The sequence below is a fragment of the Oryctolagus cuniculus genome, chromosome 12 (genome assembly GCF_964237555.1).
Source record: "Oryctolagus cuniculus chromosome 12, mOryCun1.1, whole genome shotgun sequence".
Taxonomy (NCBI): domain Eukaryota; kingdom Metazoa; phylum Chordata; class Mammalia; order Lagomorpha; family Leporidae; genus Oryctolagus; species Oryctolagus cuniculus.
In genome coordinates, this window is record NC_091443.1 from 88567483 (window position 1) to 88595090 (window position 27608).

Consider the following 27608-nt stretch of genomic DNA (forward strand, 5'->3'; position numbering starts at 1 on the left):
CTACTGCGTTACCTAGGTCAGGTGTTTAACAAAAGCTGCCTGCATTGCGCCTTTCTATTTGGGCTCTGAGCCTCTTCCTGCCCACCTGCTGGCAGGGAGCTGCTGGTTAATCCTTCAAAGGTGAGCTAATCACCGAGGCTTGTGGTGCAGTTTTCTCCTTTCAGATGAAGATGAGGCTAAATGGCCCATCCCACACACGTGTGTGTCTTTTAGTGTAAACACGTGCTTGATGAACTTAGGCTAAGTGGGAAGTGGCAGCAAACTCTCAGACTATTCTCAATTGAAGTAATTTTACCAGGTAGGCTTTATTATATGGAAACATTTTGTACTCTTACATGTTTGACTGCTTCTACTTTTTCTTTTTCTTTTTTTTTTAAATTTATTTATTTGAAAGGCTGTGCAGCAGAGAATGGGAGAGACAGATTGAGAGAGATCTTCCATCTGCTGGTTCAGTCCCCAGGCGGCTGCAACAACCAGTTCTGGGTCAGGCTGAAGCCAGGAGCTAGAAACCCCATTCTGGTCACCTTTGTGGGTGCAGGCACACAAGCACTTGGGCCGTCACGTTGCTGCTTTTCCAAAAGCATAGCGGGAGGGTTGGATCAGAGGAGGAGAAGCTGGGACTCAGACTTGGAAACCATGCGTTAGAGAACAGCCTTGGTCATGAGGTGTGGTTTTTTTTGTTTGTTTTTTGTTTTTTTTTGCTTATCTAAGTTTAAAATGTTTTCCATTACGGTAGATTCTTTTTCACTTTTTAAGATTTTTATTTATTTATTGAAAGGCAGAGTTACACAGAGAGAGAAGGAGATGCAGAGAGAGAGAGAGAGAGGTCTTCCATCCACTGGTTTACTCCCCAGATGGCCACAATGGCTGGAGCTGAGCCCATCCAAAACCAGGAGCCAGGAGCTGCTTCTAGGTCTCCCACGCAGGTGCAGGGGTCCAAGGACTTGGGCCATCTTTTACTGCTTTCCCAGGCCACAGCAGAGAGCTGGATCAGAAGAGGAGCAGCTGGGACTAGAACCTGGCGCCAATATGAGCTGCCGGTGCTGCAGGCGGAGGATTAACCTACTGTGCCGTAGCATAGCCCCAAGGTAGATTCTCAGAATAAGAATTAATAGGTCTAAAGATGCAAGTGGCGCATAGGCATTTGGTTAAGTGATCAAGATGCCACATTCCGTATCAGAGTGCTTGGGTTGAGTCCTGACTCCATGTCCAATTCCAGCTTCCTGCTCGTGTGCGCCATGGGAGGCAGCCGATGGTGGCTCAAGTACTTGGGTCCCTGTCGCCTTCATGAGACACCTGTATTGAATTCCAGGCTCCTGCTTTGGCTTTGGCCCAGCTCCAGTCATTTTGGCCATTTGGGGAGTGAACCAGCAGATGGAAGATCTCTCTGACTCTCTCTCTCCCTTTCTCTCTCTGTAGCTCTGCTTTTCATATAAATAGATAAATCTTTAAAAAGATTACATTCAGTATATGTGATGCAGTTAAATGAGGTAGCATCTGAAGAGAATTACCACAGTGTCTGATGCGTAGTTTTTCTTAGGATAGTGAACTGAATGAAGTCCAGAGTGCTTTATCCTAGGCCTTTAGAGAATGAGGAAGGCACACAGGGCTTATGTGGTAGCTTTCTAGAGAGGCCTGCCTGCCTCTGGCTTAGCTTAGGAACGTGGCTCGCTGGCCGCTCGACCTTTCCGGAAGCTCCTTGCACGGAGGGCCCCGTCCAGCGTGCAGGTGGTTTACCTGGCGTGCTTGTGCCCGCAGAGTCTTTCTACGACACGTTCCACTCCGTGGCCGACATGATGTATTTCTGCCAGATGCTGGCAGTGGTGGAAACCATCAACGCAGCGATTGGAGTCACCAAGTCGCCGGTGATGCCGTCTCTCATCCAGGTATCGGTTAGCTGGGCTCGGAGCGGGGAGTCAAAGCTGGCAGTATTTGTCCAGCCGGGACATCAGCCTCAGTGAGAACACCGGTTCGCACGGAGATAGTGTGGTTTTACCTGAATAAGAGGAAAATTATAAGCCGCAGGGGTGTTTTCAGGAGGCTGACCATTGCAGGTCTCTTTCATTATTTGCAACACCCTCATGAAATTACCTGGTTATGGAAAGAGCTTGGAAACTTAGCAAGTTTGATTCTCAGGGCAGAAAAACCTGTCTTAGATTGCTTAGAAATGCACTTGGGCTCTTCCCCCACGGTTGACATGAGGCAGCGACACCCTTGAATGCTGTCGCTCTGGGCTTCCTTCCCTGCACATGGTGGCTTTTCTGAGTGGGTGTGGGGAGTCCCCCCCGCTCGCCCCCGTCCATCTGCATAGTTTCCGGATCCTTGGAAGAGTGGGGGCATGGCGGTCTGCATCCTCCTCGCCCCGTTTCTTGGCTGTGTAGTAGCGTACCATTAAGTGCCTCCTACCCAGATGCGGGGTGACCCCAAGACTCCTGGTTATTAGTCTCTTCTGGAGAACCCTTTGCCTGGTTGTCCCTTTTTCTCTATAACACCTGTGGCGTTCTAGCAGTGTTGGTTATGAAGTTAGTTAGCCTTGTGGTTCGGGGTTTCTTGCTTTTGGAAAGAGACTGTTTTGTTTTAAAAATAAAAGAGTGTAGTAAGTTAGCTCACTAATACAGAATAATACTCTGTGTGTGTCAAAGATGATTAAAAACAAGCCTTGGGGGCCAGCACCATGTCACTTGGTTAATCCTCTGCCTGCGGCGCTGGCATCCCATATGGGCACTGGATTCTAGTCCTGGTTGCTCTTCTTCCAGTCCAGCTCTCTGCTGTGGCCCGGGAGGGCACTGGAGGATGGCCCAAGTGCTTGGGCCCTGCATGAGAGACCAGGAGAAGCACCTGGCTCCTGGCTTCGGATCGGTGTAGTGCTGGCCATTGCGGCCTTTTGGGGAGTGAACCAGCGGAAGGAAGACCTTTCTGTCTGTCTGTCTCTCTCACTAACTCTGTCAAAAAAAAAAAAAAAAAAAAAGTTCTCCTTGGTGAAAATAAATTAAAAAAAAAAAAGCCTTAAAATGGGATTTGTCAGTACCGTCACAGTGCCTGGCTCCAAGGAAAGTCTTCCCCGTGGGGACGGCAGTGTGAGGGAAGCCCCTGAGGTTGGGCAGTGCCTTGGGATTCGGCAGGGCTGCTTTGTTTCGACACTGGAGCCAAATTGACCACAGCAGGTTTTTTGGATCAGTTGATATATGTTGAGCACTTGCTGTGTGCACATGAAAAGTAGTCACAGCCCATGAGGACCTGAGCAACAACCAGAATGCAGTTTCCTAGGTAGCAGATGTGGGAGTGGGTAGAAAAGAACACCAGGGGCCCAGGAAACCAGGCACAAATGGGTACTTCTTTTTACGGTCCTTTGAGGAGAGTTCAGAGAGTTAGAGACCCAGTATCTAGCCTAAGTGGGGTGATAAGAAACGTCTTCTGTTATAAAGTAATCACCAGGGACTCATAAGTGTGTTTACCTGGCTTGCAAAGACGGCTGAGAGCTTCTGTCTGAGGAAACGGGCAGCTTATGTGGCTTATGTGACTGTCCTGCGGAGAATGCTAACTGAGATAGGAGGGACACCAGTGCACGGGTGACAGCAGCCTCCAGGTGAAGTGACTGCTGGAGCCTACCTAGGTGACCTGAGCATTGGTACTGCATTTTGCAAAACCAGATACACTTAAACTTGTTTTACGGTGTAGGAGACACACAAACTCAGACCCTGATAGAAGCGGGCAGTCTAGTAAGAGACCTTCCCTGGTAAGGCAGATGACAAAGAACTGCATATAAGGTGGATTAGAAATAATCCTTGAGTCTGTTAAGAAAACAATCGTCGCAGATGCCAGTGCTGCCAGAGGCTGGGCGAGTGCTCTAAGGATGCAGAACCGTCAGCATGTCTTTCTTTTTTTTTTTTTTAAAGATTTATTTTATTATTTGAAAGACAGTTACAGAGAGAGCTAGAGACAGAGAGAGAGGTCTTCCATCAGCTGATTCATTCCCCAGATGGCCGCAACGGCTGGAGCTGCACCGGTCCGAAGCCTGGAAGCCAGGAGCTTTCTTCCGGATCTCCCACGTGGGTGCAGGGGCCTGAGTGCCTGGGCCACCTTCCACTGCTTTCCCAGGCCATAGCAGAGAGCTAGATTGGAAGAGGAGCAGCTGAGACTCGAACCGGTGCCCATGTGGGATGCCGACGTTTCAGGCCAGGGCTTTAACCTGCTGTGCCACAGTGCTGGCCCCAGCATGTCTTTCAAATGGATTTGTGATGTGAATGGATACCTCCCAGCTGTTTAAAACATCTCCAGCTCAAGCCAGCATTGTGGTGCTGCAGGTTCAACTGCCGCTTGGGACACTGGCATCCCGTATCCGAGTGCCAATTTGAGCCTTGACCCCGGCTGCTTGGCTCCCCCCCTCTTCTTTCTGCTCTGCTTCTTCTTCTTCTTCTTCTTCTAATTCCTGAAATATTTTATTGTAGCATAAAAATCCAACAGTTTCCAAAGTGTGGTTCTGTTTTTCCTCCGTCAAAACCAGAATCGCTCCTCTTCAACTGCAGAACTTATAAATGAGATACTTAACTGCATAAATATTGGTTAATAAATATTGGTTACTGCATTTGGAAATACAGTTTGTGATATCTTTGATTAAATTTATTTGTTTTTTTTTTTGAGGTTTTCACGTGAGGATAAAATGAACACAGCTAGGACTGATAAGTTGTTAGGGAATATTCCTTAATTTTAACAGCAGAAGAAATGCAGAGCAACATGAGTGCACGAATACTACTGGGAGACCCATTAGGGCTCCTCAGTAGTCACGTGTATGTTATCAGTTCCTACAGACCATTACTGTTGGATAACTTTTTTCCACATTCTGAAGTATCCAGGTATCCATCTCAGTACCTGTACATTAATCTCTCAGTATAATAACTGCATAGTTTCACCCATGAAAGCTTTTAGAGTAGATTTACATTTATAGAAATGTTGAGAAGATAATAGAGTTTCCCTATACCCTATGCCGAATATCTCCTGTTATTAAAATATCCCCTTACTACAATTTGCTACAATTGATTACCCACTGTTGATGCATTGCGATTAAACCGAAGTCCATGGTTTATTCCGATGTGCTAGTTCAGGCTTCATGTCCTCCTTCTGCTGAGATCCCATTCAGGATTTCATGTTACATTTAGCTCATGTCCTCTGGGATTCTTGGCTCTGAGTTTCCCCGACTTGCCTTCTTTTTCATATCTTGCCAGTTTTGAGGACAAGTGCTTGGGTATTTTGTAGAATATCCCTCAACTGAAAATTTTCTGATCTTTTTTTTCTCATGATCAACCAAGGTTATGAGTTTTGTGGAGAAAAAACCACAGAAGTAAAGTGTTAGAATCATCATGACTATACTTTTTTTTTTTTTAAGACTTATTTATTTGAAAGAGTTTCAGAGAGAGGCAGAGAGAGAGAGAGAGAGAGGTGTTTTCCATCTGCTGGTTCACTCCCCATATGGCCGCAATGGCCGGAGCTGCGCTGATCTGAAGCCAGGAACCAGGAGCTTCTTCTGGGTCTCCCACGTGGGTGCAGGGGCCCAAGCACTTGGGCCATCTTCCACTGCTTTCCCAGGTGCATTAGCATGGAGCTGGATCACAAGTGGAGCAGTTGGGACTCGAACCAGCGCCCATATGGGATGCCAGCACTGCAGGTTTTACCCTCTACACCACAGTGCTGGCGCCACGACTATACTGTTAACATGACTTAGAAATTGTGGATGTTAACGTTGATGAGCTGAAGTAGCGAGCGTCAGGCTTCTGCAAAGGCTCTCAGACTTAAAATTCGGGTTCCTCAGAGCCAGTAACCTACAATCTGGACTCCTGCCGCTTGACGCCCTTTGTTGAGTCTGTCATCTGGGCCAGGAAACTTAACATCTGTTAAAAGCATATTGCAGAAATGCAGCTTGTGCTCCACGGTGCTGAAATGCATCCGTTCCCTAACGCAACACAAGCCTGTTGTGAGAGAAAGTAATCTCTGAGTTCTTTCCCTAAGATAAATTTTGTCAGAAGGACAAGAGTGTTTACCATGTACCTCTCTGTAGCCATGTATAAGCTTTTGGCCATGTTTTCCTTTAAATCTATTTTAACCTCATAAAGGTAGAAATACATACCTCTTTCAACTTGTAATGTGTCAAATGTGTGTGTTGCTTTGTAGTTTAATGGCACTGCTGTCTAGAAAGCTGTTTGGAAACAAGAAATATATTTCCTAGTGACTGGAACATATTTCAGCTGAAGCAGCAAGTTGGTTATAAGGCCCTAGGTAAATTTCAGAAAATAGGAAGCAAGCCAGTCAAACAGAAGCGTAGCAGGCCTCTCAGGCTAACCAAAGCTTCGTGTCTTTCTCATTTTGCTTTCGTGAGTCCCACAGAGTAAATGATGTTGCTCAAAGTGAAATGTAGCCCTGTATTTTCACTCATTCTTTCAACAGATGCTGGATTCAGATCAAGCTCAAGTTTCAGAGCCACCCTGTCCACATCAGTGACAAAACGATTACATTGTGTGTTGCTATTTTGCTTTAAATTCTGTTCTGCTCCTGATCCAGCTTCCTGCTAATGCTCCTGGAAGGCAGCAGATAATGGCCCACGTGGGCCTTTGCACGCATGTGAGAGACCCTTGGTGGAGCTCCTGGCTCCTGGCTTCAGCCTCGTCCAGCTCTGGCTGTTGCAGCCATTTGGGGAGTGACCCAGTGGATGGAAGACCTCATTTCTTTCTGTGTGTCCCTCCCTCTGAGACTCTGCCTTCCCAATTATTATTTATTTATTTAAAGTTCCCAAGCTTAGTCTACTTAAAGCGTACCTGTCCTGCTGGTTGTCCTCAGATGCTGGCAGCGGCACACACGAATGTCTTCTGGAAATAACAACCTTGTCCAGGCCTCAAAATTCACACAGATCTGTTTCCAACGAGAGTCGTCGGATTGTGAACCAAAGGAGCAAGGCTTTGTGGGCAAGAACCAGCAGGAACAGCAGACTGTAGAAACAGCCCCACAGGAGTTCAGATACTAGAATTATCTGCCGTGGAGTGGGAAATAGTCAAGCTTAACGAGTGCTTGATTGATCAGGAAACTAAAGATAATGATCAGTTCTGAAAAGGAGGCGAGTGGAATGTCTGTTAATGGCAGATACAGTCATCAAATTTTAACACTGAATGGATAGTTTAGTAGTAGATTAGACACAGCTGAAGAGATAATTAATGAACTGTTTGAGATGCAGGAAGGAATACAGAGCATAAAAAGTAAATACACAGGCATACTTGTCTTGAATGGTAGGTAAGGTAGTATTCCAGTGCTGTTAGCGTGCTGTAACACTGATGAATCACACTAAGTGAAGTAGACCCATCACAGCAAGACGAAGACTGTGTGATTCCGCTTAAATGAGTGATTCATACTAATCACAATCATAGAGACAGAAAGCAGAGTGGTGGTCGCCGGGGGCTGGGGAGTGGGCAGTTACCATGTGATGAATCAGTCTCAGTCCCCCCCCCCCCCCCCAGTGTGATAAACTTATTTACAAAGTGAGAAAAATACACAGGCTCATTAGGGCTTTATTTAGGCCTGTTTAATTCTCAAAGAAAGGGAATTATCATACCCTGCTCAGCTCATCCTGAGTACACAAGGAGAACTTTTTTTTTTTTTTTTTTTTTTTTAAAGATTTTATTTGAAAGGCAGAGTTATAGAGAGGCAGAGAAGGAGAGAAAGAGAGAAAGTGACAGAGAGGTCTTTCATCCACTGGTTCACTCCCCAGATGGCTGCAATAGCAGGAGCTGCGCCAATCAGGAGCCAGGAGCTTCTTTCGGGTCTCCCACATGGGTGCAGGGGCCCAAGGTCTCCCTTAGACCTTTTGTTCTGTCTCTCCCTCTCACTGTCTATAACTCTAATTCTCAAAATAGATAAAATCTTTAAAAAAAAAAAAAGCAAGGGTTCAGGAATATTATTTTCAAGAAGGACTTAGTTGGGGGATTATTGTACAAGAAATCAAAATGTGACAAGCATTTGGAAGTTAACGTGGTATGGTACGAAGATAGCACAGAGACTACAGAGTAAAACCCAGCTCTGCTGAGAGGGACGTGTACAGCAGTGACAGTGGCACCTGGACACAGTGGGATTTCAGAAGGTGAAACTGCTGGTGAGGACCGCGTGCCCATGAAGGAAAGGGGCGGGCTGCTTCCCACGAGACCCGTGCGGGACAGCCACGCGTGTTCGTGTCCTGCTTTCTAGAAGGCTGGTCTCGGCAGTTTGAATGTGCGTGTATTCACAGCTGTTACATATCACATGCACAGAAGTGTCTCTGTCCAGCAAGACCGGCTTGGGCGCTTTAATTTGTTCCGAAACTGGAACAGGATTAACCCAGTCAGGCTCAGGATTTCCATTTACTTTGCATTTGGTAGGGTTAGGTTTCAGGTAAAAAAAAATTATATTAACTTTTTTTCCCCCTCTCTTTTTGATCTTTTTAACAGCTTCTAGGAAGAAATTTCATTTTGTTTATCATCTTTGGCACCATGGAAGAAATGCAAAACAAAGCTGTGGTTTTCTTTGTGTTTTATTTGTGGAGCATAATAGAGATCTTCAGGTGGGTAGACATGCCAGGGGCACGTTGGCGAGCTGCTCGTGTGCTCGCTCGCTTGCTCTCCCTCTCGCTCTCCCTCTCTTTCTCCCTCTCTCTGGAATAGCTCTCTTCATGAGGGAGTTGGGGTCTTAGCCAGAGTGTCATTGAGTTTGGATTCAGATCATGTCTACATGGAGAATTCTAGATGTGTCTATGTGTTCTACAAGGGTGAGGCAGATTCGGTTTTTTAATTTTAAATTTTTAAACTTGTTTTTATCCAGTTTACTTGACAGAGATAGACAGACTGACAGCCATCTCTCATCTTCTGGTTCACTGCCCAAATGCCCACAGCAGCCAGGGCAGGGCCAGCCCAAAGGCAGAAGCTGGTAACTCCATCCAGGTCTACCGGAGGGGTGGAAGGGACCCGACCCCGAGCTCTCACCTGCTGCCTCCTAGTGTTCCATCAGCAGCGGATCTGGGAGCGGAGCCGGCACGTGAAGGCTGGCACTCCAGCGTGAGGTGCAGGTGTCTCAGTGGTGCCTACCCCAGGGCAGATTTTTCAAAAAGCAGTCACTGGACCATATACAGCCTGGTGGGCACTAGCAGCAGAAAGAGGGAAGCAGCGAGGTGAAGGCCCGCCCTAGTGTGACTTGGGTCCCTGCTGTCTTGTTAGAAAGGCCTGAGACTCACCCACCTGGGAGAGGCCTTGAGAGGACTGAAAAGCTGTGGCGTGGAAGGAGCAGTCCAAGCTGCAGGGAACCAGCCGAGACCAGCCTCTAGAAAATGACCCACGTTTTAAATTGGCTCTTACCTGATTTTTCCTTTCTCAGTTGTTAATAGAAGAAATGCCTTTTTAAAAAGGGACCCAGGAGCCAGTGACGTGGTGCACCAGGTTAGGCTACTGCCTGTGTCGCCAGCATCCCACGTGGGCACTGTTTTGAGTCTCAGCTGCTCCACTTCTGATCCAGCTGCCAGCTAATTTGCCCGGGAAGGCAGTGGAGGATGGCCCGAGTGCTTGGGCCCTGCACCCACATGAGGGTGTGTGAAGCTCCTGTCTTTGGGCCGACTTAGCCCTGGCCATTGTGGCCATTTGGGGATTGCAGTGAATGGTAGAGCTCTCTGTAACTTTGCCTTTCAAATAAATAAGTGAATGAATCTTTAGAAAACAATTTAACAATCGGCCTAAGTAAAGTGCAACTACTTTCATTCTTCTGCACCACACTGTGCGTGTTCCATGTTTGTTCCCTTTCCAGTCGAGTGTGAGGCAGGGGTTTTCCATGCTGACTCCTTAGCTCTGGTCTTGGTGTTCTTTTTTTTTTTTTTTTTTTTTAATTCATTTATTTGAAAGAGTTACACAGAGAGAGAAGGAGAAGGAGAGGCAGAGAGAAGGAGAGAGGGGTCTTCCATCCTCTGGTTCACTCTCCAGTTGGCCACAATGGCTGGAGCTGTGCCAGGAGCCAAGAGCTTCTAACGGGTCTCCCACGTGGGTGCTGGGCCCAAGGACTTGGGCCATCTTCTACTGCTTTCCCAGGCCGTAGCAGAGAGCTGGATCAGAAGTGGAGCAGCCAGGCTTTGAACTGGCGCACATATGGGATGCCGGCACTGCAGGCAGCGGCTTTGCCTGCTATGCCACAGTGCCAGTCCTCGGTCTTGGTGTTCTTGGGGCAGCGTTCATAGCGGAGAAGGAGAGCAGGCGGCAGCATCCTGCAGTTGGGATGTAGCCGTGGGCCGTGTCTCGCAGCTCTGACTACTCTGCAGAACTGCTAATACAAAGATGGAGCAGATTCAAGGGCCCTCTGGTAACCTGTCCTCTTTGGAGGGAGACGGAGCTCTTCTCTGTGTCATCTGTTTCTCAATAGTGTGGTTTTGTCTGTATCCCAGGGGCTGGGTGTTCTTTTGATAACAGTTCATTCGCCTGGAGACATTGTCCGCCATCTTTATCCTTCTGGAGATCAGAACTAGGAACGAAACCACAAAGCTGTGAGCTCCCCACCCGTATCTGAGCAAACAGGGTTCCTTGGAGACTTACACTTCGTCTGCCCTTAAGGAGCCGTCACATCCCGTGAAGATTTAGGAGTAGCACGATGAGGGTCTGTGGGAGGGTAGCTGGGACTCGCCGTGCTGTTGTGAGAACGCGTGGGCGGCTGGTTCAGAAGCGATCAGCGCGCACACACGCGGTGCTGCTCGGGGTCGCGCCCAGCACCAGAGGTGGCTTCTGAGCCGGGACCGCTGTTCTCGCAGGTACCCCTTCTACATGCTGGCCTGCCTCGACATGGATTGGAAGGTGCTCACGTGGCTGCGCTACACCGTGTGGATTCCCACCTATCCCCTGGGGTGCCTGGCTGAAGGTATTTGCTGCCACTCCCGGTTTCCGGGGACTAAGGGCCAGCCTTCCTCCCCTCTCCAGCCTGCGTCTGAGAAGTCAGCGTTCGTCCTTGTGGCTCCCTTCCGTCATACTCCCGCTGCCCGGAATGTCCAGGGAAGCCGCTGCTTGTGGGAGGTCTGGAAGTTGCGTGGTCCGCGCCGCGTGCTGCCCTGGAAGCAGGCTCTCTCCGCCGCCTGCCTCGCTGACGACACCTCGGGAGCGGCGGGCGGCGGTTTCTCTGCGCTCCGCAGAGCGGGAAGCTGAGGCCCACTGTCCTGACTGCTGCTCCTTCATCTCTGTTGGCAGTGTGGAAGCTGGGGGAAGGGAGAGGCGCGCGCGCTCGGGAGGAGGGCGGGGGCTGGGCTGGCACCGCTGCACGCTCTGCCCTGTGGCTGAGGCGCTGTGTTTGCTTCCAGCTGTGTCTGTGATTCAGTCCATTCCGGTGTTCAACGAGACGGGCAGGTTCAGCTTCACGTTGCCTTACCCCGTGAAGATCAAAGTCAGGTTCTCCTTCTTTCTTCAGATTTATCTTATAATGCTATTTCTAGGTAAGTATTCTCTAACAGACCTTCCCCTCCGCGTTCCGGGGCAGAGCTAAGTGCCTGGGAGGTTCAGAGTCCTCATCTCCAGGCACAGGGCTGTTGGGTGGAGTGGGGCGGCCTGTGATAGACCCACTGCACAGGGTGGGTGGGGTGGGGCGGCCTCCCCAGTGCTCCCGGTCATGGGGGACGTCACGGGCGGGCTGGCTCTCGTTGAGAAGCATCGAGGCGCTTCACTCGCAGTCATCCCTCCACCGCTGACGGAGGCGGCCCTATGGCGGGTGGCCAGGAAGAGGAAGGACGCAAAGGCCTCTGAGCAGCCCCCGGCTGTCCTAGAGCCCACTCCCCAGGGAAGGAGCCCAGCCGCTCACGTCAGACCGGTTTGCTTATCAGTTCATGTTGGTATAAAGTCCTAACTCCTGTCTTAACTCATAAGAACTAAATTAAGGGCGGGGGGGGGGGGATGTAAAACTAAAGCATTACAAGTGAGAAAAAATTTTTTTTAATATTTATTTATTTATTTGAAAGTCAACGTTACACAGAGAAGGAGAGGTCTTCCGTCCGCTGGTTCACTCCCCAATTGGTAGCAACGGCCAGAGCTACGCATATCCACAGTCAGGAGCCAGGAGCTTCTGGGCCTCCCACGCGGGTGCAGGGGCCCAAGCACTTGGGCCATCTTCTACTGCTTTCCCAGGCCATAGCAGAGAGCTGGATCGGAAGTGGAGCAGCCAGGACTTGAACTGGCGCCCATATGGGATGCCGGTACTGTAGGCAGCAGCTTTACCTGCTGTGCCACAGTGTCTGCCCCTCACTGTTGATTTATAGATTTCTCCTTGTTCTGTTTCACAGAAGACCTGAAGTGACCCAAGTATAGCTGTCTGGTCTCCTAGTAACAGAAGGCCATGGCAGCAGCTGGTTGCCCATTGCTGTGTAACAAGTTAGCTCAAAACTCAGCAGCTAAAAAGACATTGCCCACGTCGCCTCGTCTCTGAGGGTCGGGGAATGGCCTAGCTGGGTGGCTCTGGCTCAGGGTCTCTCCTGAGGTTTGTCAAGCTGGCCGCAGGGCTGTAGTTTGTGTAGACTCGCCTGGGGTTGGAGGGTCTGCTCCAAGCCCACCCCTGTGGCTGTTGCTGGGAGGCTGGCGTTTCTGGCCACAGTACCTCCCTGTGTGGCTGCTCGTGACCTGGCTTCCTCCAGAGCAAGTGAACAGAGAACCAGGATCTCAGCTGTGCTGTGCCATGCAGACCAGCCGCGAGGGGCAGCACAGGGATATGAAATAGGAGGCCGTGGTCATTGGAGATTATTTTATTTTAGATTTATTTATTTGAAAGGCCGAGTTACGGAGAGGAGACACACAGGGAGAAAGAGACAGATCCGTCCGCTGGTTCACTCCCCAAATGGCTGCAATGGCCGGGGCTGGGCCAGGCTGAAGTAAGAAGCCTGGAACTCCATTCAGGTCTCCCACATGGGTGCAGGGACCCAAGTACTTGGGCCATCATCCGCTGCCTTCGCAGGTGCATTAGCAGGGAGCTGGACTGGAAGTGGGGCAGCCTGGGACTTGAACTGGCATCTTTTGGGATGCTGGTGTTGCAGGTGGAGGCTGTTCCTGCTGTGCCCTGCCACCGGCCCCTGGCAGTTATTTTCGAGGCTGGCTTCCCAGGCCAGAGAGACGCGCTCAGGCAGTAAGCCTGCGAAGCCGGAAAGCCCAGTGGGCTTGCTCACTTAGTGCAGGGTCGAAGAGACCTACACCCTTGAGGAGTTCCTCGGGGCAGCACATGGCAGCTGGGCAGTTAAACAGTAGATTTATAGGGGTCTAGGTCATTTGTGAAAGGCTCACTTTTATTCCATTTCTTACTTTCAGCAAAGTATATAATCCATATCAGAAATATTTCTGGCCAAGCCGGTGCCGCGGCTCACTAGGCTAATCCTCCGCCTTGCGGCGCCGGCACACCGGGTTCTAGTCCCAGTCGGGGCGCCGGATTCTGTCCCGGTTGCCCCTCTTCCAGGCCAGCTTGCTGCTGTGGCCCGGGAGTGCAGTGGAGGATGGCCCAGGTACTTGGGCCCTGCACCCCATGGGAGACCAGGATAAGTACCTGGCTCCTGCCATCGGATCAGCGCAGTGCGCCGGCCGCAGCGGCCATTGGAGGGTGAACGAACGGCAAAGGAAGACCTTTCTCTCTCTCTGTCTCTCTCTCTCACTGTCCACTCTGCCTGTCAAAAAAAAAAAAAAAAAAAAAATTTCTGGCCAAAAATGTTGAAATGTTTGTCTCTTGGAGAGAGTAGGCTTGGCTTTGGAAAATGCACTCACTAAAAGCCATATAAATCCAGTGTTGTATTAGCGTGGCCTCATGAACTGGGCGTGATGAAAGTGAAGAAGAGGAAGGATTCTGAGAGAGACAGTACCGCGTCTCCCTGAAGGAGTTCAGAGCTGTCGTGGTGCCTGCTCGCTCTTGGATCTTTGGGTTATTTTTACTGCCGCATACTCTGACCTGCCAGGTTTTATGCTCATATTGCATTTGCTTGTACCGAGTATGTGGGGGTTATTTTTCAGGATGAAGTAAATCCTGAATGCACACTCACAGTCGTGAGACTCCTAAGCAGCCAGCTTGTGTATGGGTCAGTCTTTGAAGATTTTGTAACACAGGACCAAATCAGGTTGCCGGTTCAGTGAGGAACTGGGTGTCCATTGTGCATGGTTAATCATTTGTTCCAGGCGGACTTCCTGAGTAGTCGCAATCAGCGAGGCGCTGTGGGAGCTGAATCAGACTGGAGACCTTCAGACAAAGATTCAAACACTCTCCTTTCTAATTGGCTTCTTTTCTTTTTCAGGGTTATACATAAACTTCCGTCACCTTTATAAGCAGCGCAGGCGGCGCTATGGGCAAAAAAAGAAAAAGGTCCACTAAAAAGAGAGCTGTAGATGGCTTCTTACCAGTTTGAGCCGGATCTGTGTTCTTACAGTTTTACCTTCTTGTACTGATGTAAAAGTTTTTTTTTTTTTTTTTTTTTTTTAAAGTTAAATGATTCAGTTCTCAGTGAGGCTTTCTTCCTTTCCCCCAGTAACAGTCCTGAACTTCCTGTATTATCTTAGTGTAGTACCTGCATGACATGGATTCCTGACATCTGACGACAGGGTCATTCTCGTGTGTTCAGTGAGAGCAGGAGGCTCAGCCCCACCCCCACCCCCACCCCCACCCCCGCTGCCACGCTAGCGAGGCTGTGTCAGTGCGGTTTGCTACAAGATGCGGGCCACTCTCACAGTGGGATTTGTTCTGGTAAACAAAAGCAAGGCTGTATTGCGGAATCGAAGGAAGGCTGCCAAGAGGGACTGAGACAGGGCCCAGCAGGACCCTGTACCTGAGGGGCTGCTTGTTCGGTGGGGTGATGCTGACTTTTTGAACATCGTATTAGTCACTGATAAAACAGTTCTGAGTCCGAGAGGGGCTGGCGAACATGTCTTTTGCACCTGGCATCTTTTGGCCTAACAACATCTGTTAGTTAGCACAGTGCTTGCCACTGTGGGCACTGGAGAAGCACAGAATGAGTTGAGAAGATCCAGTCAGAACCTTGGAACGCCATGATCATTTTATTCCTAGCTAAATCAGAACCATTTTCAACACTAAAGGACTGTGAAAATCAGTGAGATTATAAGCGTTCCAAACTTAAATGGCTACAGGGATCAGGAGGAGACCAGCGTGTGGGTCAGATTGGCAGTGAGCTGCTGGCCACGCAGTCGGGGCCAAGTGGCAACACTAGAGTGGTTCAGACACCTACAGAACCGCGCACAGAGCCATGCACAGCCTGAACAAAGGCCGTCTTCCCACACTCGCTGAGTCCGTTTACTGGTGTGTTTGTCCGAGTGAATGGTGAGACTACATTTTTGAACCTCAAAACCGCCTTTTATTCTGCTGTCATTAGCTTTTTTTTAAAAAAACCTGTCTGGAGTAGAACACTGCAAATGGAGCAGGGACTGGCTGCTACCAGCTAATCCTTTAACAAGGATTCCTGGCAGGAAAGCTACCAGAAGGGGAACAAAAATATTAGGGCTGGCCATTGTGAAAAAATAAAAATCAGTTTCCTCTAAGACATTCCAAGCCAAGTTAGAAGTAGCACCTGTATAGAAGGATTGCAGGCATAACAGCTCCCCACTGTTCCTGGGGGAAGAGAAACTCAGGGGATGAATTAGTGCCGTTTCACTGAGAAGTTGGAAACTTGGCTGACCTAACGTGTCTGATGAACTGATTTTGAAAAAGCCATTGCACTGAAGGGTGTTCTGCGCGTGTGTGGTTTCTGTCAACGCTCGTCTGTACCGCCTTCTGATGCTGACTGACTGTGTGTGACATCACAGCAGGTGCTGCTGCATCCTGTGGCAGAATCCTGATTCTTAGTGATTATTTCAAGCCCCTTTACTGCTGTCTGAGAAAGTGGAAGATTGTGTATTTCTATTAAAACATTTACAATCAAAATCCTAATAGTGTGTGCTTAAGGATCATTTCATCCAATGGGTTCAAAGTGTAGGTGATAGAGTTCTTTGTTCAAGCAGTGTTTTGTAGCAGTTCCGTGTGTTAAACAACAAATGGGTTGGAGCCTGAAGGAGTTGAGCCCTAGGAAGGTCACAGCACGCTGGAGGAAACAGAGCCTTGAGAAATCAGATGACTTGGCCACGGTCACGAAGCCAGCGGATGGACTGGAACCCCAGCTGCACTTTGGAAATCTGTTGGCCAGAAGCTGGCGTAGACAGCAAGGCCTAATGAGTGAGCTGACTGATGAATCACTACCTCTCAGGAAGCTGCAATCATTCAAGGGATAGGACAGACCAAAAAGCAAAGGACCATTAGTTTTACAGTGAAACCATTTTATAGAAAATTGAGTATTTTCATTAAAAAAATTGAAATGGGGATCATTTATATTTGTGGTTGCTGTTTAAAAGTCTGGAACTCAAACATACCAGAAGTGCCTAAAGGTTTCCAGTTTCCCAAGTTCTAAGAAGTTCGACACGTAGTGGTGTTGAGACAGTGTGGACTGCTCGTCCCGAGGACAGAGCTTGGCAGTGTCCTGACGCTGAGCTACAGAGCTGGAGGGAAGAGCAGGCTTCCAGGGAGCAGGGAGCCCTGGCCGCTGAGGTTTCCTGGGCAGGCAGGGAGCCCTGTGCTCACCACCCAGTCTTTCAAGCTTCTCATGAGATGCGCCCATCACACGAGCGGCAGCTGTCCTTTGGGCTTACAGATTACAGGCCCTGGAAACTGGCCGGCCTCGGGGCCTTCTCACAGGGTTGTTCAGAGCAGCAAGTAGCAGTTCTGAGGGAGCCCTCGGGGCCCTCTGGGTGGCTGCACCAGCAGGGCCCGCGCTGGAAAGGTCTTTACCCTCGTTTTCAATTGCAGTGAAGGAGGCTCCAAAAGTCAGCTTCACAGTCGCTCGGCGCTGCTCCCAGAGAAGTCTGTGTGCAGAGGTGTGATGTTGTGGTCGTAGGCAGCATACTCGGAGGTGCCTGTGCTGGCCAGCTTGAGCTGCTGGGCGGCGTGGGTGAGCTGGAAAGCAGCGTCAGGGTGGGCCGTGTCAGGCAGCAGTGTGCACTCCCGCTCCAGCATGTCGGCCACCCCCTTGAGCAGGTCCAGGAAACCAAAGGCCAGGGCGGCCTTCCGTAAACGGTTCAGCTCCTGAAACGGGAAACCCCAGTGCTCTGCCATGTGTTCTCATCACACTAAGTTCCCCTTCGCCCTAAACTTTATAGGGAACATTTTCTGTGAGAACAATATTGAGGCGTTTTAATTTCTTTGTTCACTTGAGAGACAGAGCTCCCATCTGCTGACCCACGTGGGTGGCAGGGACCCAAACTACTTAAACCATCGCCCCTGCCTCCAGGGTGCACCGGCACTGTGATAGGGAATGCGGGCCTCTCAGGTGGAATCTTGACTGCCATGCCAATGCCCATCCCCAAGGTGGAGATGCCAGAAAGGCGAGGTGGCCAGCTGCTGCTGAGGAGGACAGCTGACTGAAATAGGCTGCCGCCATCTTAGCGAACATCTGTGCCAAACATGGTGAGTACGTTGCATACATCATTTCATTCACTTGTCAACTACAAGGAGGGTCACCTTTCCTCTGTCATTTAGACTTGGAAAGGGCGTGCCCTAACTCTCTCAGTGCCCCTCTGCTGGGGCCTGACTCCCTGAATGAACATGTTCCGAGGAGGCCCTGGAGACAAACAGGAAGGCAGGCCACCACAAAAGGTGGGGGAGTAGATGGGAGCAAAGAAATACACAGTGCCCACCAAGCTCTTGTCCGTGCTGAGAACCATTCCTTGCTCACCGTGGGGGCTGAGGCGGTCACTTGCCAGAGGGCCTCCCTGAGCTCTGCTATGTAAGATCTCAGCAAAGCAGAAAAGAGGAATGGGCTCTCTGACTACATCTCTGCTGTCATCAGACAGAAGCTGAGAAGGCCAAAGCAGTCACACAAGCGTGCCACACTAAACAGGGAGCTGCCAGCCGTGTGTGGAGTCTGCAGGGACTGGGACTGGGACTGCGACAGTGGCCAGAGTGGTCAGGAAGTGCCTGTGTAGATTACGGGCTTCAGCTAGGGAGGGGCTTGGCTGGCTGAGCAACTGGTTTGAACTCTGATTAAAGCTGCCTTTGCTCGATTTCACCAGCTTGCTTCATAATTAGCTTTGAAGACAGCAGCAATACGGTAATGCGATAACATCCCAAGTAGTACTGTGTGTTCTCTGGGAAGACGCTAGCCTGGGGCTGCCTGCGTGTGCCACATCTTGATTAGCAAACTAGGACACAACACAGCTCACCTTTCACCACACTTAATTTAATTCCAGCCAAACACCAGAAACGTGGGAGAAACAAGGAGGGAGCCCTCATGTGTAACTTGATCGGCTTTGCCAGGGGTTCAGAACTGACTTGGCACGGTTCTGGGGAGCCATCTTTGCAATTCATAGATGTGTACTCTGAGAAGTCCTTCTCGAAGCAGCTTGTCTGCAGTGAGAATGCTTTGGGAAGCTCCCCAGCCCATGAGGTTCCCCACACCAGTGTGTGGCTCGGACTGACCCACCACTCCACCACTTAGCAGTGGGGAGGAATTTAGGGTTTTCAGCTGCTTCCCCTCAGCCCTTCAAACACTATCAGTGCTTGGACTATAGGGCAGGGTTGGACCTATCGTTTCCACTGCCTTTACTGCTAACAAAACAGGCCCAAGTCACACATTTCTAATCCCTGCTCATGCTGTGCCCTCACACTCACTACCGGGAGCATTAATTTTGGGCACACCTTCTTCCACTGCTATTCTGACAATCTCACCTTATAGAATGTCTGTGTTTTTTCAGGTAGTTTCCTTGCATTTCTTAAAATCTTCTGTACATCTGTCTGTGATGAGCAAAAAGAGTTAACATTAGAATTCTGTGGCAAAAAGGGAAAGTACACAAGAGAATGATTCTAAATGTTTAAAGAAACAAAAATGAAGACAACCACTGTGTCAACCTGAGGATGCCTTCTGAGTTGATGTCAGCACTCTGCTCACATTAGTAAAGCCCTCCTTCAAAAGCATTCATGATAACAAAATACATCTCTTGGTGATGCAAATAAATTAACTTGTATTACAAAAAATACACACAGTAAACCTGACATCTTAGCCACTGGATTTGTTAACAGGGAGGCCAAGATCATTCAATGGTGAAGGACAGTCTCCTCAACAATTGGTGCTGGCACCAGAAGATGAGCACACGGGGTCAGCACTGTGGTGTAGAAGGTTAAACCTCTGGGGCCAGCACTCTGTGCAGTGGGATAAAGCCCCAGCCTGCAGTGCCAGCATCCCATAATGGGCACCAGTTTAGTCCTGGCTGCTCCACTTCCAATCTAGCTTTCTGCTATGGTCTGGAAAAGCAGAAGATGGCCCACATGCTTGGGCCCTTGTACCCACATGGGAGATGCAGAAGCTGCTCCTGGCTCCTGGCTTTGGATTGGCTCAGTTCCTCGTGTCCATCTGGGGAGTGAACCAGCAGATGGAAGACCTCTCTCTCTGTCTCTACCTCTCTCTCTGTCTTTCAAATAAATTAAAAGAAAAAAATCTTGAAAAAAAACAATGTTAAGTCTCCATCTGCAGCACTGCCATCCCATATGGGAGCTGGTTCGAGTCCCAGCTGCTCCACTTCCAGTCCAGCTCCCAGCTAATGCACCTGGGAAAGCAGCTGAAGATGGCCCAAGTGCCTGGACCCTTGCACCCACATTGGAAACCTGGAAGAAGCACCTGGCTCCTGGCTTCAGCCAGGCCTAGCTCCAGCCACTGGGTTCATTTGGGGGGTGAGCCAGTGATGGAAGATCTCTCTCTCTCTCCCTCTGTGTCTCTGCCTTTCAAATAAATAAATAAATCTTTAAAAAAAAAGTTAAAAAAAAAAAAGCTGAACACTTACCCACACACACACTATATATAAATGAACTTAAAGTAGGTCAGAGACCTAAATGTAAGAGCCAAAATATATGCAAACTACAAAGCTTATGTAAACTACAAAGATATACATGAGTATATCTTCATGTCCTTGGATTTGGCTATTATCTCTTAGTTATGACACCAAAAAGTACAGACATTTGAATCAAAAGTAAAATCTTTCGTGTATTGAAGGACATTATCAAGTTGTGGAAAACAGCTCCTAACATGGGAGAAAATATTTACAAACCATGTATCTGCTATGGGTCTACCAGCTAGACTATATAAATAACTCAGCAATAAAAAGACAAGCAATCCAATTTAAAAAATGAACAAAGGATTTAACTAGATACTCTGTTAAAGAAGATAAACAAATGGCCAATAAGCATATGAAAAGATGTACAACAACACTAGTCATTAGAGAAATACAAATAAGTGACTCTCCACACTCACTAGAATGGCTGAAATACTTTAGTTCTAAAAACCCAAGGGGCCTGTGCTGTGGTTTAGTGGGTAAAGCCGCAGCCTGCAGTGCGCCGGTTCAAGACCTGGCTGCTCCACTTCTGATCCAACTCTCTTACAGTCTGGAAAGAAGTGTAAGATGGCCAAGTCCTTGGGCCCCTGCACCCATGTGAGAGATCCGGAAGAAGCCCCTGGCTTCGGATGGGTGCAGCTCCAGCCACTGCAGCCATTTTGGGAGTGAGCCAACAAATGGAAGACCTCTCTCTCTCTCTCTTTGCCTCTCTGTAACTTTCAATGTGGAGTAATTTGTTTAACATTAGTTTCCTTTTGGAGTGATTAAAATATTCTGGAACTAGACGGTGCTGATGGTGGCAGAACACTGTGAAATGTATTAAATGTCACTGAATCATATACTTTAGAATGGCACATTTTATGTATGTCTTGCCACAACAGAAATGTATACCTAGGACCAAAACAAAATTTAAACAAAATGCATCTATAACTGTGGTAGAAGTGGTTTTAATTATCTTTATGCTGGAGAAGTGATGGTAGGAAAGAGAAAGGCTCTGATTTTCCTGTCCCCTGGGTGCATGGCCAGATGTGGCTCCGCCTCTGTGGAAAGGAGTCTGTCCTGTCATCAGAAGCTACTCTGGTTGTCAGGTGACCCGGCTCCTCTTCTCATTTGGCTTACATTGGACTACTGGAGGAACAAATGCAGAAAAAGGTGCTCAAAGGAGAAAACAGAGAGTCAAAAAGTGAATTTTTAAGAACAGGTGTGAGGGCCGGCGCCGCGGCTCACTAGGCTAATCCTCCGCCTAGCGGCGCTGGCACACCGGGTTCTAGTCCCGGTTGGGGCGCCGGATTCTGTCCCGGTTGCCCCTCTTCCAGGCCAGCCCTCTGCTGTGGCCAGGGAGTGCAGTGGAGGATGGCCCAGGTGCTTGGGCCCTGCACCCCATGGGAGACCAGGAAAAGCACCTGGCTCCTGGCTCCTGCCATCGGATCAGCGCGGTGCGCCGGCCGCGGCGGCCATTGGAGGGTGAACCAACGGCAAAAGGAAGACCCTTCTCTCTGTCTCTCTCTCTCACTGTCCACTCGGCCTGTCAAAAAAAAAAAAAAAAAAAAAAAAAAGAACAGGTGTGAATGAGACTTGGTGTCCACGGAGGGGAGATGTCCCTGAGTCCTTTGCTGGAAGGCAGCACTCCTGGGGAGCAGTATTTTCCTTCCTTCCCATGAGTGTTTCTGTGGGATTCCAAAGTGGTGCTGTGGCTTGGGTTCTACTCTATGGATGGAAGGAATAGCCACCTGGAAGATTACATCATTTTACAAAACTGTTGTTAAAGATAATCCCTGCTATTCAAGGTCATCATGTGAAGAATACTACATCACGATTCAGTCCCAGGAAAACGTGCTGCTCTAGCAGAACCGACAGACTTCCTCTTGTCAGACAAGAACTGCCAATAGTTCTATGTTTCTTTTTTGACCTTGGTAGCAGGAAGGTCAGAGTCAAACTGCTCAAATACAATTATCATTTTGCCTTGGGTTCCTGGCACAACGGTCTCTTCTTTCTCCAGGTTTTTTATTGCTCTTAAGTTTGTCAACAGTGATTTGCTCTATGTGTGATTTGTTGAAGGCCATCTCAAATCCTTCTTGGAAGTAATGACAGACACTATATATAAATGAATTACTAAGTTTCAAAGGAAAGGAAAATCAGATCAGATGTCTGCCCGCCTGCTTGCCCCAGAGCCGCCTCCTGTCCCCAGTGGAAAGCATCGTATGAGTATGGTTACCTGCAGGCCGCTGGGTTTGATCCAGACAGTCACGTTCTGGGCATAGCTGCGTTTGTTTTTGGGTTGCAGAGGGAATGGGCTCTTATTGTCATCATCGCCATAAGGGTTTTCTTTAGCATCTTAAAGAAAAACGTAGGCTTTAAATGACACTTAGCAAAATATAATTACGTTTTCAGTTAGGCTGGCAGCTCTTTGAATCACTCAATCTTTTATGACTTATTTCTTCATTAATTAAGAAAACTCATTACCTTCAGTCAGGTTGGGGAACCTGTTCTCAATCTCTGAGGCCTTCCTAACTGGAAAGTATCTTAAATGTTATTAAACAAGCTTCACTTACCTACTTTATAGTCAGAGCAATATTAAAATGCATAATTAAAAAGCATGGGCTGGTGCTATAGTGTAGTACACTAAGCCTCTGCCTGTGGCGCCAGCATCCCATATGGGCACCGGTTCCTGTCCTGGCTGCCCCTCTTCCAATCCAGCTCTCTGCTATGGCCTGGGGATGCAGTGGAAGATGGCCTAAATGCTTGGGCCCCTGCACCCATGTGAGAGACCTGGAAGAAACTCCTGGCTTCTGGCCTCGGATCGGCCTAGCTCTGGCCATTATGACCATCTGGAGAGTGAACCAGTTGGTGGAAAATCTCTCTCTCTCTACTAACTCTTTCAAGTAAATAAATAAATCTTAAAAAAAAAAAAATTAAAAAATATACACAGTCTGGCCGGCGCCACGGCTCACTAGGCTAATCCTCCACCTGGCGGCGCCGGCACACCGGGTTCTACTCCCGGTCGGGGCGCCGGATTCTGTCCCTGTTGCCCCTCTTCCAGGCCAGCTCTCTGCTGTGGCCCGGGAAGGCAGTGGAGGATGGCCCAAGTGCTTGGGCCCTGCACCCCATGGGAGACCAGGAGAAGCACCTGGCTCCTGGCTTCGGATCAGCGTGGTGCGCTGGCTACAGTGCGCCAGCCGTGGCGGCCATTGGAGGGTGAACCAACGGCAAAGGAAGACTTTTCTCTCTGTCTCTCTCTCTCACTATCCACTCTGCCTGTCCAAAAAAAAAAAAAAAAAAACAAAACAAAAAAAACAAAAACAAACAAAAAAAAACACAGTCTATCCCAGGTGTGAGCCTTCTACCATGATGGAATATCCACACCTGTGCCGCCTAGTATGGCAGCCACTAGTTCCTGAGCACTTGACATGTGGCCAGTGCTAACTGAGGAACTGAATTTTAAATCTTATTTAATTTTTATTCAATTTAAATAGCCTCATGGCTAGTGGCATTAGATCAGACAGGTTAAAGCATTAAAGAAAATTAAAAGCCAGGGCTGGCATTGTGGCGCAGTGGGTTAAACCACCACTTGCAGTGCTGGCATCCCATAGTGGAATACCAGTTTGAGTCCAGGCTGCTCTGCTTCCATTCCGGTTCCCTGTTAATGTGCCTGGGAAAGCAGTAGGTGATGGTTCAAGGTCTTGGGCCCCTGCACTCATATGGGAAAACTAGATGGAATTCCCAGCTCCTGGCTTTGGCCTGCCTCAGCCCTGGGGAGTGAACTAGGAAATGCAAGATCTTTCTCTTTTCTCACTCTGCCTTTCAAACAAATAAAATCTTAAAAAAAAAAAAAAAAAAAAAAAAAAGATAATTAAAAGGGAAAATTATATATATGGCCAAATTAAGGAAAAGGGCATGGGAAGAGGTACTTTTATTTGTGAAGCATACACTCCCTTATGGCTTATGAGTTCATTGGTTCCAAAGACTTAAAGCCAGTGTGGCTTTCTAGCAATATGGATGAATAGGGACTTTGCGCCTGCTTGCTGGGTCAATGAAACACTACCACTGACCTACAAAGCACACTTATATCTAATGGCTCGTCTTATCCTTCTTATTACCACCTTCTGAGGTAGACAGGAGGAATCCCTTTCCTACAGTTTCAGGGAGCCTAAGTCCCTCGCCTACGTTCATGTTAAAACTAGAATTAGGCCAGTTTTTCTGAGTTGGGTGTTCTCTACCTCTACAATGTGCCCTACCTTCCAGACTCACAAAAATACTGGCACAACTCTCCAGAAGTGCTTCCATTAACAGCTGTCTAGAGACGAACACTGAGTCGGCTGAGCTCCTCCAGTCCTCTCTCACACAGCATACTCACATTATTTCTGTTATTTTCCTGCCTGGACTGCCCTCCCTTCTTCATTCATGTGTTCACACACTCATTTATTCATTCAGTATCTATAATAAGGCTTCACCATGTAGTAAGCACTGTGCTAGGAATTGTGCTGAGATGTATTTATCTTGCCTCAAGGAACTCACTGAATAAAGAATATTTATTTAGTTCCAACTGTATGTCAGAGTCTCTATACATCCTCTTTCCTTAAAGCAACCCTATAGGGTAGATATTACGGAGAGGCTGGACTTACACAAGGTTTCACAGTGACTTAGCAGGGTCTAGTTGCAAAGCCAGAACTCTTCCCAGCGCTGAACACAGCTGTTCCTCAGCTACTCAAACTTACCTAGCTACAGTGCAAGGTCCAGATCCTAGCCTGTGTCTTCCATGAAGTTGTCCCAAGTTGTTTTAGAAAATAGTTTTCTTTAGACCCTTTCATCCTACATGATTATCAGCACCAAATATTTCAACATCCAATCGTCACCTATTTTGTACAGTTTTCAATTGTTTGGAACCTATACATTGCAACTGCCTTAGCAACAGGAAACATTGCATTTATGAAAAAAGAACAAGAAGAGGCTCTTAGAAATAGGAAATATGATAGTAGAAATAAAAATGTTGCAAGATAAAGATTCCTTGTAGAAGGAAGAAGAAAATGAAAAAAAAAAAAATGGGGAAACGGGCAGGAAAAGACAGAAAACTATACACACACACACACACACACCCCAACAACAGCAACTCAACGTTCCAGAATGGGAGAACAGAGAATATATAGAGAAGAAAATCAAATACATAGCACATATGCCCAGTACTTATGACTATGAACTGCAAATTAGAGAGGGCCCAGTGAGTGTCCAGCAAAATCAATGAGAGCAACAATTGCATCATTCTGGAAATCTGGAATATCAGAGGTCAAGGCCAATGGCCGGGAGTCTGTATGGCACCAGACCCTCAGCAGCAGCACAGGAAGCCAGAAGAGACAACAGAGCAATACTTCAAAACTCTGAGGGAAATGACTGCAGTCTAGAATTCAATATCGAACCATGCTCACCAAGCGAGTATGAAGGATGAAATGACATTCCCGAATAGGCACAATTTCTATACATTTCATTCCATGTACCCTTTTTTTGGGAGTCCTGCAACAGGAGACCCACAGAGAACTGTGAAGGACAGAAGCAGGATGACATCTCACAGCTGGCCCAGAGAACACCCGGTCCATTTATGAGACAGGAGGATGGGGATGACTAAGACAGAAACAGAAACTGCCAAATACCAAGGAATATATTTCACTTAGGGAGGGTTAAGTGACAGGTATTTAGAAAGCAAGCAAAGGAAAAAAAAACCAAAATAAAACAAAACAGTGATTAGGACTGGGCTGGGGGACAAAAAGTTGCAAATCAAAGGAAACAATTTGGTAAACCACTTGGCTCAAGTATAAATAACATTTAAATCCTCTAACAAGGATTGAATCCTGATTTAACAAAAAAGAATATTATAACCATTTTGGGATGTCAGGGGAAGGTAAAATATGCCTCCTGGGTAGGTGGTGGGAGATGGTGGTGGTAAGAGAGCTAAAGAGTTGAGTTACACTTGAAATGTCAAAAGTGACATCTGGGGCCGGCACTGTGGTGTAGCTGGTAAAGCCGCTGCCTGCAGAGCCGGTATCCCATATGGACGCCAGTCCAAGTCCCGGCTGTTCCACTTCCAATCCAGCTCTCTGCTATGGCCTGGGAAAGCAGTAGAAGATGGCCTAAGTCCTTGGGCCCCTGGACCCACTTGGGAAGACCTGGAGGAAGCTCCTGGTTCCTGGCTTCAGATTGGTGCAGCTCTACCTGTTGCGGCCATCTGGGAAGTGAACCAGTGGATGGAAGACTTCTCTCTCTCTTTCTCTTCCTGTCCTCTCTCTGTGTAACTCTGACTTTCAAATAAATAAATAAATCTTAAAAAAAATGACATCTAAATAGGAAAACTATGACCAAGAAATAGCTATACACTTACATTATTTAGAAATGTAGATAAATACCAAAAGAAACAAGTGTTAAAAGTGAGTGTCTTGGGCCGGCGCCGTGGCTCACTTGGTTAATCCTCCGCCTGCGGTGCCGGCATCCCATATGGGCGCTGGGTTCTGGTTCTAGTTGCTCCTCTTCCAGTCCAGGTCTCTGCTGTGGCCCAGGAAGGCAGTGGAGGATGGCCAAGTGCTTGGGCCCCTGTACCCACATGGGAAACCAGAAAGAAGCACCTGGTTCCTGGCTTTGGATTGGTGCAGCGCCGGCCGTAGCAGCCATTTGGGGAGTGAACCAGCGGAAGGAAGACCTTTCTCTCTGTCTCTCTCTCACTGTCTATAACTCTATCTAGATAGTCAAAAAAAAAAAAAAAAAAAAAAAAAAAAAAAAAAAAAAAAGTGAGTGTCTCTGGCCGGCACTGTGGCTCACTTGGCTAATTCTCTGCTTGCGGCGCCAGCATCCCATATAGGTACCGGATTCTGTCCCGGTTGCTCCTCTTCCAGTTCAGCTCTCTGCTATTGCCTGGGAGGGCAGTGGAGGATGGCCCAAGTGCTTGGGCCCTGCACCCGCATGGGAGACCAGGAAGAAGCACCTGGCTCCTGGCTTACATTGGATTTAAGCGGCCATTTGGGGAGTGAACCAACGGAAGGAAGATCTTTCTCTCTGTCTCTCTCACTGTCTATAAATCTACCTGTCAAGTAAATAAATAAATAAATAAAAGACAGGGCAGGCTGACTTGTTAAAAAAAAAAAGTGAGTGTCTCTAGGAACAAAATTTGGCACAGGAGGGACTGGTATAAATAGTACTATTTTCATGTCTGCTTTGAAAAGCCTAACAAAACCAGCAGTATCTACTGCCACGTGTCTACTGTGCGTCAGTGCTTTCACACTCCCTCAGGAGGGCTGGTGGACAGGAGCTCTGTCTGTCAAACAAATTAATTAATTAAGTAATTACAAAAAAAAGTCTTGGGTCGCCCTATTTCAACATGGCCTGCCCACCTCCACTTCACTGCCGCCCCTCCCACGAGCACTCTCGTTTGCGCACCACTCCTTTCCTTTCTAAAGGCGTCCCGTTTGCCCGGGGTGCCCTTGCTTCCCCCTCTCGCTCAGCAAATGCCTCAGCCCTTCACAAGCTGGCTAGCGCCTTTCCGCCGTGAGGATCTTACTGAGGCCTCCGGACAGAGCAATCACTACCTCCGCCAGGCCGACCTCGCCTGCGTGCCAGGCCGTGTTTATTATTCCACTTCCCACTATACTTTGAGTAACTCCTGCTAACTTTTTATCCATGAGGCCTGCCATGGAATAGGTTGTTTGGTAGATGTCCCTG

General features: G+C 48.3%; 2 protein-coding genes across 4 annotated transcripts in view; one reads left to right on the forward strand and one right to left on the reverse strand.

Moving 5' to 3' along the window:
- HACD3 (3-hydroxyacyl-CoA dehydratase 3) overlaps nt 1-15927 on the forward strand; it is a 47780-nt gene extending 31853 nt beyond the window's left edge. The window contains exons 7-11 of the mRNA XM_002717945.5: nt 1759-1886; nt 8463-8575; nt 10793-10899; nt 11333-11464; nt 14285-15927. Coding sequence (XP_002717991.1) covers nt 1759-1886; nt 8463-8575; nt 10793-10899; nt 11333-11464; nt 14285-14361 — 557 coding nt within the window. The 3' untranslated portion in view covers nt 14362-15927. The remainder of the gene's footprint in view (nt 1-1758; nt 1887-8462; nt 8576-10792; nt 10900-11332; nt 11465-14284) is intronic.
- Nucleotides 15928-16293: 366 nt separating this feature from the next.
- The window catches only part of INTS14 (integrator complex subunit 14), a 29239-nt gene continuing 17924 nt past the window's right edge, over nt 16294-27608 (reverse strand). For all 3 annotated transcript variants that reach the window (XM_002717934.5, XM_008268878.4, XM_017347945.3), the window contains 3 exons: nt 22126-22244; nt 18754-18819; nt 16294-17112 (listed from right to left, as the gene is read on the reverse strand). In XM_002717934.5, coding sequence (XP_002717980.1) covers nt 16861-17112; nt 18754-18819; nt 22126-22244 — 437 coding nt within the window. In that variant the 3' untranslated portion in view covers nt 16294-16860. The remainder of the gene's footprint in view (nt 17113-18753; nt 18820-22125; nt 22245-27608) is intronic.